Source organism: Pleurodeles waltl, chromosome 11, assembly GCF_031143425.1.
Source record: "Pleurodeles waltl isolate 20211129_DDA chromosome 11, aPleWal1.hap1.20221129, whole genome shotgun sequence".
Lineage (NCBI taxonomy): Eukaryota > Metazoa > Chordata > Amphibia > Caudata > Salamandridae > Pleurodeles > Pleurodeles waltl.
The window spans coordinates 915,919,162-915,931,068 of record NC_090450.1 but is presented as its reverse complement, the minus strand read 5'-3'; the positions used below and the strand labels follow the sequence as shown (position 1 = coordinate 915,931,068).

General features: G+C 40.4%; 1 protein-coding gene across 1 annotated transcript in view; it reads right to left on the bottom strand.

Moving 5' to 3' along the window:
- Positions 1-372: 372 nt before the first annotated feature.
- LOC138266284 (calcium release-activated calcium channel protein 1) overlaps positions 373-11,907 on the bottom strand; it is a 117,133-nt gene continuing 105,598 nt past the window's right edge. Inside the window, exon 2 of the mRNA XM_069214909.1 lies at positions 373-2,182. Coding sequence (XP_069071010.1) covers positions 1,622-2,182 — 561 coding nt within the window. The 3' untranslated portion in view covers positions 373-1,621. The remainder of the gene's footprint in view (positions 2,183-11,907) is intronic.

The following is an 11,907-nucleotide window of genomic DNA, read 5'->3' as shown; positions in this document are numbered from 1 at the left end:
GGCTGGTTGAGCTCCCGTGTGAATGACTAAATGTTAGCTCCTATGTGATGATCCGGACTCCAGGAGAAATAATAAACTTCATGATTGCATTAATCTCCTGACATGGTCTATGCAAAATGTCCATTGTGCATGCTTCGTATGATGCTGATGTGTGCCCCACTTTCAACCTCTTACCTCCATATCACTTAGACCTCATCTTTGTTTAAATGCTTTACAAACTCTATAAATAGAATTAAAACATTTTATCACCATTTGAGCTTAGCCTGTTTTCAGAACCATTAACAAAAATCCACAAAAGCCCTCTAAGCAAGCTAAAGCTTTCTACAAAAACACACAAACATACTGGAAATAAATCACATAAATGCACAGCCATTACGCATTTGTATTTTTATAAATGTCTTTTTTTGCACATTAACAATTTATTGTAATACAGTAACGTAGCTTGTGTTTCACATTTCATTCGTTGTACAGTGCCTAAACTCATCTAAACGTGATTCATGTCCCATTAACTCTGCTGAACGACTAAAATAATGAATCCTGCTCAACAAGTACAAATCAGTCATTTTTTAAAGACAGCGACATACACCCTCCAAAGTAAGGTATTGATTCTCTGCAGGAGATGGCACGTGTTGCTAAAACAGAACTGCCCCCTTGGACAGACTGAAATGTAAAATTACATTTATAAAGCATTATTGGTTTGCAGACAGACATAAGCATTCACAAACACAAAGCAAGCCCAAAAGATCACCGAGTAGAAGCATCTTACAGGTTTGCTTTGAAGGATTTATTCAAATAATTCTCTAAAAAAGTATAAAATAGATTGGCACTTTGGTTGGAAGAACTACAATGCGGATAGAGGTAAGCTCTGCATTCATGGATGGAACGGAGGAACCAACTTGAAGAGCTAAGAATTAAAGACAAGTGGCAATCCACTCACCAAACCAACACGACGTTGTTAGTTCAATACAGACAATTGTATTCTATTCATAATAGGTGCCAAGGTGTAAAGTTGGCAAGACATTTGCTATATTCTTCTCAAGGAAGAGTACATATATGCCTCAATCCCGCATATGGGGATCACATAAAATAACAAAAGAAACAAACCGGGATATAACATTCTGCAGTTTTGCCGAAAATCCATCACGTTATATATCTGGGAGAAGACCCCGATAAATTCTGTATTGCATCCAACCAGAGTACTGATCTAATGATCAGGTCCCAAGATCACGCGAACAAGTTTGGCTGAATCATGCAACATGGATGGCAATACTTTGTAATAAATGCTGCCAAATGAAAAAAAAAAAAAGATTTCTGTGAGCTACATCAATTGCCTTTCAGGAATTGTATTCCCTATATGTACACAACATAATAATACAAAATAAATCCAGTGGAAACAACCAACAGAGTAACGTTTGCATGCAGTGGAGTCAAACATTTTGATTCTCCGCAGGTCGGATGAAGTCATTGCAACACTGAAGACAGTGCATTTCTTTTTTAAACAAAGAATTACAGTATTTAAAATGATTTCGAGAGGTTCAGTTCAGCCAGTTCATGCATAAGGTAGTCAACACAACGTAAGGCAAAAGCAATACATACTTTATATATCTTTTAAAAGCACTATTTATGCATAATGTGACCCAGGGTGTTGCAGGGAATCCCCTCTGTGATCTAGCTGGTCTTGGAGACGTGCAAATTCAGAAAGTTCGTTCAGCTCCTGGAACTGTCTGTCCGTTTTATGGCTGACCAGGGATCTGTAGAAATGGACTGCAAAGACGATAAATATCAGCCCGAAAGGAACCATGATGGTTGTGGATGCGATGGCCGCTGCCTGCCCGGGCGTTATCGAGCTGTTGTTGGCCACATCCTTGGGGCTCTTTTTCAAGGGAAGAAACTTGACCCAACATAGCAGGACGACCTCTGCAAGAAAGAGCAACGTCCCGATGACCGTGGAGAAGGCCCATGCCAGCTCGATGTGCCGGTGCATCCGTTCGTGGGGAGATTCCTTCACTGAGTTTAGGTTGTGCACGTTGCTAACAGCTTCGATATTTGGAAGGATGCAGGTGCTTATCATCAGAGCGAAAAGGTGGACTGCAACCAACACCGTGGTACAGGCACTGAAAGCGATCAGAAGACCTGGAGGATAAACATGGTCCGCCTCCAGCTGAACTTCCACCATTGCCACCTAAAAATGAGATTTAAAAAAGTTACAATTTTTCAGCAACTATCAGTTTACAACAGTTATATTTTAGTACTCTGTTTGTTCATTTATTTTAAACAAAACAATATCAAATGTACTGCTCTAGCAAAAGAAAACGGATTGATTAGGATATCTTTTGGGGAAAATAATTCCTAAAAAATAAATAAAATAAAAAAGAAGAGTATTGGTACTGCAGCAAGGCACAGCATGATTTGTGGTAGATAGGCAGAAACAAGATACTCAATTAGACACGGATGCTATGATTCTAATCCTCTGACCGGATTTTCAACAAGGTCTCACATTTTTCATACACAATATTAATTTGTAAATCTCTAATTTTACATTTTTGATTTCTGCTTGGGCTTTGGGGACGTTTGATCTTTTCCCTATGTTACAATCTCACCCACTGGCCATAACTATTTTAACCATTGCTCCTTTAGATGCTTCCATCTGCATACCTATGATGGTTAAAAATTAGGATAAAATGCAATTCTCTGTAAAACACAATCTTTGAATTACGTGGATGCTTCTCACTCACCATTTTACTCCTATAATTTCGCAAGCCAAATAATAGTTTAAATAAGTCCGTATCTGTCAGTATATGGACCTTTACTGCTGATGGACGCAGTATTTTGTTTCTTAGCTCTACGCAGAATTAATTCTATTTTAATAAACTGAGCTGGTGTATTTGTTTAATAGTCACTTTTAAAACTGGGAGTTCTTTATATACCAGCTACCACATTCCGAGCCAAGCCTACCGAAGATGTAATCCTGAGTATCTTATTATACATAACATCAGTTAAGCTGGGAAGAGGGCCCCATCGCACACATTACCTTTGGGAGGTAGATTTTTTTTTTTTTAAATAAAACATTTTATTGAATTGTATTAAGTTACAAACCAATAGTCCGCGAGTTAAACAATGTAGCTGTTGATACGTATGGTACATATAAGTTCCACAGATCAGCTTGTCGTTAGTGGACAGCAGCCTCAATATCAAGCCTTACACCCAGGATATTCCATGTTATATCCATTGGTGAGCCAACAGGCAATTTCCCCTTTGTCGAACATTTATACTACCCAAGACCCATCTATGTGGCCCAGCTCCCCCAAGTTTACTCAAACTTGCCAAGACATCCATGGCTCTGACACCACCCGTTTAGCAGATACGCACTAATCCACATCTCTTTCGTTGATCACTGGAATGGTTAGGCTAGCCTACTTTCTAGTGATATCAATTTTTGCTAAAGCAAGACCTTGAAGTAACAGGGTTTTTTTGCTATCAGATTAGATCTGTGGTATCCCACTTTCCAAGGACCTTGGTCGAAGCCACCATTTTTTTGTGATTTCAGTTTCACAAATACCCAACTCCAGTAGTTTGCTATTAGGATACGCTACCACAGTTTATGGAAAATATGCCCACTTCCCCTCTTACACATCTATCGTCCTTGTTTGCCCCAAACGCCTACATTTGTTTACTGGAGTTGTACACCACGTATAGAATCTTGAGCTGGAGAGCCAGAAACTCACCTTGATTGACATTTCTCGGGGGAAGCTTAGGGACTCCCACCAAACATCATACTTTAGTGTCACCACATCCAAATCCCATCTGGTTACCAGTGTTGTCAGTTCCTTGCATGTGCTATTCGAGTTGTGTATGCCATGGGTATCACCGTTTAGTGCATAGCTGTAACTAGCTGCCTGTTTTCTAAAGGGGAGTCCTCCACCAGATTTCCACAATCCTCCATAGATGCTGTCAAGGCATGTTTAAGTTGTAAGCACCTAAAGTTCTGGGAGTCGTGCATGCTGTATTCAGTTTTAAGGTGCATGAATAGAACCATACTACTGGTGCCCCTGAAATCCTGCTGTGTTGATATCCATAGGGCATCCCAATCTCTGACACCTTTCAGTCTGCCAACATCTTTTAGCCTCATGTCTACCCATAGTGGCGACTTGGGTGTTAGCATTAACAATGAAATGTGCCCCGTGTGGAGCTACATAAGGTAGCAAGCCCCAAGGCAAAGTGTTTAACACCAACTCAAGAACTCAGAAATGTATTTTATGTTTTTCAAATCACAATGAGATCATGCAGGTTTGGTCTAAGGACATTTTTCTTTGGCATCCCTCTTAAAGTAGAAGTGTGAGAGATGCAATTAAAGCAATTTCTGGCAGATCCATACAAAACAATACACTGGAAAGAGTGAACAGAATAGTACTAGGGTGAACTACTGCTGCCATAAAAGCTTTAATACGTTTCAAACGTGCATCATTCTTTTTGTTTTGGAATCCTGGCAGCATATTTTCATTAGCAGTGTAGCTTGTCCATGCTCCTCTGCAGTGCATCCAGCAACATACTCATACTTTATGTACTCTAAAATGTTGTAAACACCACACTGGTCCCCTTGAGACAACCAGCAAAAACATTCTAATGGGAAAATAAAATAATAATTAAACAAAAAGTATTAATTATCATGAAAGGTGAAAGGCTTCCGGTCAACTATTTCTTGGAACAGAAGACGGTGCTATGAAAAGCAGAGTACTAGTTTGAAGAAAACAGATGGATTTGAAGAAAATTGAGCTTTCAACATATGGAAGGTTACTGATATTTGAGCTTAAACTTGTGAAAAGGCCAGAAGAGAGAGTGTCTGTGCCCAGTTTAGAGTACGGCGGATGCAAAACATAATCCATAAAGCAGTAGACGTCTTCTTCACCCTAGAGAGTATAAAGACATCTATACGTTCTAAGTAGGTCAGACGGGACATCTGCTTTTTATGGTGGGTGTTCCACATCCACCGAACTCTAGATCAGCCCCACCGTTGCCTTAACAAGGACGCCTCTGCCAAATCAAGGGCAATCCATGAATTACAATCTGCTACCAATTTGTCCACCTCTACTGCCAGCAGGCAAAGGAGAGCAGAGTAGTCACCACTGTGCTTTCTTATGTAAGGGGTGTAAATTTTGTTTAGAAGAAAAGCTCTGTCCATCTTCAAGCAAAGACCCCACTATGAAAGATTTATTTCGGAATACTTTACAGAGAAGTGTGAAATGAAATGTCTCTGTGGGTTAATTGGACATATTAAATCCCTATTGTATAAACATGAAAACACACTTGTTCAACCATTAAGCAAAATACACCATGGTGAGACGGACGTTTACCATTTATTCGTTCGCTGTTTTTACCCTTATCTGATGTCCCATGGCTGTCACATTGTCTGTGTCAATTGTGCCTCGTCCCACCCATCCCCACCCCCACCCCTACCCACACTGCCTCGCCAAAAAGATGAAAATATTCTAAAATAAAAAATGACCATTGCAACTGTGACAGGAAGGCAAAGTCGCAAAGCTGGGTGAAGTACACCGCCACCAAAGCTATATTTTTGCAAGGAGACTGCATTTCTGTAGCTGCAGAGACTGCTCTTGGGGGTCTAAGCAGATGTCCACCATCTAGCCTGCTACCTGGTGTCCAGGTTTCAATCCCCTGAAATGCGGTTCTGGTGTGGCAGCTAACCAGAACCAGTGGTGGCTGTCTGGGGAACCTAACTGACAAAGGAGGACATAGGATGAACAATTTGATCCTAAAAAGGTGTTGAATTTAAGTTTAATGAAGAGGCCTCAATGCACGGCTCCCAAGTTGCCTGGAAAGGACACTTGTGTAAACATCACAATTATGTGACACAAGCTGGACCTGATTTTTGTGACTGCTTAACAAACAGTATGCAGGCCTAAAAAAATCATACAAATGTTACTAGAGCTGCAGGTCGAGTAACTTGAATAATTTACTCCACCTAACTGTAATGTACTTGACCCATAAATAGGTCACAAATTGTGCAATCGTAGGCAAATATCTTAGTGTACTGAGTTACATTTTTCATTATTCTTAGATATGAGAGTATCTTCAATTATGTGAGTTCAGCATTTCAGCTGTACAAAAAAACCTTGTTTGATTAAATAGATTAAAAATTTGCTCTACGTATAATAAGAATCCAGCCAACATACACATGATCCATGACTTGCCTCTTACTTTACTAATAGTATTGCCATCAGGGCAGGAGTGTTTTTCAGTTTATGTTAAAATACTCACTTTAAAAAAATATATTACTAAAGCATGATGTGGTAGCACAGTATCATCTACAGACAGAACTTTCCAGGAAATGTCCAAAAACCTTCCCACTAACTCCCAGCTCTGATAAAACTATAGAGTGTATTAACAATAATCTGTGAAAACTGGGTTTCAGAAAATGTATTTATCCTTCGCATGTCACCAAGTAAAGTGTTCCAATTTGCTTTCATCCAATTAATACATTTTTTTCTCATCACACAGACGTACAAAAAAGGGCTTTCACAATATTTTGAAATGTTCGTACAGTTGACTTAGCTATTTAAATATTGTGTGTTAGGAAGAACCTGACACTATAGCCTTTCATTTCACACTCTTGGTACAAAAAGGTCAGACAGTTCACCTTACAAAATCCTGGAACTCTGCAGTCCGAAGGAAAATTAATTGTAAGACAAAATTACTTTTGAACTCTATCTCTGAACACAAAGCAAATGTGACAAGATTATATGTACATGATTTAAAAGGCATCTTTAATGCTCTTTCACTTTATGACTGAGCAGAACACCTGTTCTTTGCCAACTCCCAGAAGGAGCCAGTAGGTACTAAAAATAGCTCGACCTGAGACTCTCCAAAGAGGCCTGTGTATGTTATGTAATAATAGAATGTCAGCATTGTTAATGGCAAATGTCATCAAACCTGAACTGAATTCACTGCAAAGCCCAATACTTTACTAGCATGTACGCCCCTTTTCACCCCCACTTTTATCACAGTACCCCCCCCCCCCCTCTCAAGCCATCCACCCCTCCCCATTTTGGTTTCAGTAGCATCAAAACACAATACAGCTGCATGTTCTATGGTTGCAGGACATCCAGTTTTTTAAAATATAACATGTGTTGCTTCTCTACCACACCCCCAATCCCTGACGAAGCTGCTTATATTGAACTCTTGGACAGACAATTAAGAGTCATGCAAATACCTTCATAACCCTCTTTTATCATCAGCTCCTTCTCCCACCTATTGCGGATTGTTTCATAAGATCTATGACATATTGGTGAAAGCTAGGATATCTGCTGGGTGATATTTAGAAATACCATTTAAATTTTACAATGTTTATCACATCCTCTGAGCCCTATACTTCAAGAAAGGTGTGCTCATTTTATTTCTTACAACACTATTGACAATATTATTTTTATCGGGGTGGATCCTTTAATGTATCTGCATCTAATGCTGTGAAAGAGTTTGTAACACTTTACAAAGTGCGAACACACAAAACACTCACAAAAAAGCAAACAACCCATAAGCATATTATATCCATCAGGCAGCAAAGCCTTGGCCATATATACAATGACTAGGGGGTCACAATAACATGCTTGACTAACCCGGTTACTCAGAATTTGACAAAATCGGACATAAATCGATGGATGTCCCCTCTGCTCTATTTAAAGTCCAGGGCCAGATATACAATAGAAAGAAAGGAACATTCACTAATTTTTGATGGGTATCTTGCATCTGCCAAAATCCACATAACCCCTCTGTCTCTCTGTCTTTTGCAATTTATTTTTATTTCTTTTATGCCTGGTTTCGCTAGAAGGACTCAGTGGTTTACACCAGATGCTCAATCACGTAATTCACTGATATAATGTAGCAACAGTTGATAACAAAACGTACTCACTTTTGCTACGTTATAAAGGCAACCCACTGTTGCTAAGTTATAAAGGCCTTCCAGGTCAGGCTGACAGGGCTGTCTGAGAGTCCATCAGTGCAGCGTTGCTTGCCTACATTGACAAAGCAGAAAGCAAAGCTGCATGAGGGAGAACGGAAGGCAGGGAAGGTGGAGGGAGTAAGTCAAGGGGAGGCGTTAAGGTAATATTCACATTTGGTACAGGGAGGAGAGGCCATTTATGTACGATTCCCCATTATTCCTCTGCAACTACATAACATTTTTGAGCAGCATTAGATTTTTTTGTGAAGGGGGCATAAAAAACACAAAATTCTTGATTGGGTAACTGAGTTACAGGGATGCTTTTCTCCTAAGGGTTCTAAGTGACATCATAGACAACTTGAGCTTCAGGTCTTGTTGTCTATTTGATGTCACTTGGAACCTCTTGGTGAAAAACATCCCTGTAACTCAGTTACACATCTTTACTTCTATATTTAGTAACAGTAACACTATTGAGCAGCTTCAGAGTGCAATGCACAGTGAAGAGAGAAAGGTGGACCGTTTTGCTGTAAAGTCTGGTTGAACATTTTAATCATTAACCCACGGCTCTTGTGTGATAGATATCTTCAGTTATACTAGGTCATCCAAAAACCTCTTCAACACAAGTGTTGCACCTACTGGCACCAGGGATAGCTTTATGTCTGTAAAATCAACATCGCATCAATATAAATGTACTTCTTCAGAATTTGGGAGAAGAATTGTTCAAATCACTCTGCATCTTTGCTATGTTAAGCTGAAGAATCTGCATCTACACAACTTCAAAAACAGGCTCTGCAGCACCAAATCAAGAACTCATTCAAGAGGGTCAGAACAACAAGACCGCGGTTTCTCTTAGTAGATCTGCTCCCAGATACAGGTCCAGTCAGGGTCCTAAATCTCTAGGAAGCAACAGCCTGAAGCAAACCCATGCACAACAAACAGATCCTTGCACTGAGCACAAACGCCTTATATTACGTGCATTCATTTAGCACAGTAGTCTTCAAAAATGTTCATGCCGTGCCCCTCCCCAGTGGAAAAAACAAATATCGGGCCCCCTCTACGAATTTTTCACAATTATTCTATTAAATTGGCAATGTTCAAATATTTGTTAAATATGTGCAGATTTAATTACAATATTTAAGTAAGTTCTGCTACTGTTTTAAAAATGCAATCAAATACATGATGCCAAACATACTATTCAGGTCAGGCAGGGCTTACTAATGGGTAAACCTATTGACTGTGTGATATTTAGAAGTGGGGGTGGGGGTTTTGAAGAGTATTTGGAGTCACTTCCTTTTCATACATTATCCCAGTTTGGATATAAATGACAAAATATGTTCGTGAACCCCTCTGTAATGGGCCATCACTGCTACTTATAGCATAATGCTTCTTTTGTCCAGAGTCCAATTGAGGCAGACCTGATGGAGAGAGAAATGTTGGACATCCAAGGAAGCTCTCTTTTAGCATAAGGATGCATTGATGAACTTGCTGAAGGCACGGACTTTAACATCTATCAGCCGGACTCTGAGGTGCTATCATTTTTTTCGCCATGCCCACAAAAGCACTCAAGAATTTTTTTTTGGCTACTGTATGTGCTGAAATCCCAGGAAACGTGAATGCCATCTTAATTTTTAAGAACATGCATTAAACAACTCAACATACACATGTAACATCTTACTACGCCTGCGACATCCAACACAGCAACAATTCCCCAATCCACATGAAAACAAAAACTGTGTTAATTTCAATCTCACTGTGTTCAGAGTCTGCAACTTGTGTCCAACATCGCAGGCCTAAACAGCATTAAGACTCAGATTATCTTCCCATCAATGTAGGCTACTGGGTGTGGAAGTTGCAAAGAAGACACTTTGTTATGCTATATTCCGCCTGACGGTATCAAGCAGCGTACATCATCTTATCACCCCAAACAAATTGTCTCCACCTAGTTTCTCTTGTTACCACTTTTGGCATCCCTTACCTCAATCTAATCAAACTTGCGTTAATTTACTCGATAAGGGACATCATGATGTTGCTTTCATCGTTTAAAATACCTAAAGCTCCTTCCCAGGATCTTAGTTTGTGTGAACATTTGTTTTACAGAAGCCTTACTAACCTGAACATTAAGAACTCTTGCACATTGTTTACCCAGTCTTTAGAAATCTTGATTAACAAAAAACTGTTTCATAGGATTAGATCTATTTAAAACAGAAGTAGAGGAAACACTGTGAAAATAGGAGGGTGGATAAAGGAAACAACATAACAATGCCCTTACAGAAGGATACATAGAGTTCAAATTAAGGTCATGCTCAAAAGTTCCACCCATCCCGCCCCACTGCACTCACACGCATAGCAGAACAATCAGAGTGAATACAATTGGAAATCAGCATCCAAAACACCTAAAATTCACTCATACCCCTTGAATTCTTGCATGATGCTTCATGTTGCACTGTCAACCTGGCCACGCTTCATGAGGCCACCAAAAAACAAATGCACCAAGACAACAATCACATTTTGTCAACAATTAAATTTAAAGCAGTATGCACAAAATAAGTCACCACGCTTTACATGTCTCACGTAAAAACATCACAGTAAGGGTCATTTTGCTTCTGACAGTCTCTCATTCTACTTCTGAGGTGCATGGTGCAGAAGCAGATAAAGAGGCAGCCAGTTGAGTGACTGATAAAGCTCCTTTGTGTCTCACTGCTGTAGTAGTGCCTCGAAGTGTAACGGTACCAGCTATGCTTGCACCTCTGTTACCAAGGTGCCTGCACCAACATATGCCAAAATGAGTGATCTGCTCCAACAGCTAGTTTTGGCAAACAGTCGGCCATTTCCACACAAATCAGACGACTAGAGGCCCACAGCTCTTTTCAGGTCAAGTTGAGGAAGTCCTGGATGTGCCAACAACCAAGGAAGATGACCCTGAAACTTCACAACAAGATCTGCGTAGGGTAGAACCTTGGTCTCCGGGAGTTTCCTCTTACTGATCTAGACCCAAAATTGCAAGATGCTTTCAGCCGGTAGCAGTCCTTCGATTCCAGTGCTCTCCTTTGCTGCACAAGGGTACTTAACCTACCTGTCGATCAGGCAAATGCCTCGGATCCAAAATACTGACCAAAATGGTCTTCCACAGGAGTTCAAGGCAAAGTTTCTGAACACCCTAATTATGAACTCTTCTCTGGGTAGATTTTTCATGCCACTGGGCACGCTACCAAGATGGATAAGTAGCTTGAATCATATAATCCGATGGTTCAGCATGCTTCTACATTGCCCCTATGATTTGAGACGTGCAGCATTTACTATGTGATCCGTCTTAATGCATTTGCATGTTCTGCTGACACGTATCAAGAGTTCAGACCATAGGTCAGGATGTATGAGAAAAGAGCAAGCTCTTGGTTTCAGAGCTCTTTTTTGATGTCCCAAAATCATCTTCATGGACAATGGCTCCTGTTTGCTGCAGTTAGTGGTTGCACACCTGGAAAGGTAGGTTTCTGAAAGTATAATTTCTATAGACACATATTGTCTGGACAGATACCAAATGTAGCCACTGGTCAAATAGACAGAGGACTAAGCTAGGGTTTCAGTTTCATTTTGCTCAAAGCCCCAATTGGCTGTCGAGGCAGCTCTCTCCCAGGTTCTTTCATACTACCAGTTGTTCTCTAGATACAGTTTGACATCAAGCAGGCAGGCCCATGGCCCGTGTTCAGGTCTGAGAACAAGAGAATGTCCTACTACTCCTTTAGATCCACAGTGATGGCTAAAGTGAGGGCTGTCCCTACGGAATCTGTGGGAATAACTTGCACTTTTGGTGGAAGAACAGTATCTCAGACTTGCCATTCGTGCCCATTGAGGAGGTGCACCATGGCCACCTGAGGTTGTACTGGTGAGTAGAGAGGTTACCTACAGGCACTTATGTAGTTCACTATACAGCACACCGACCAGTGGAAGACCAGACA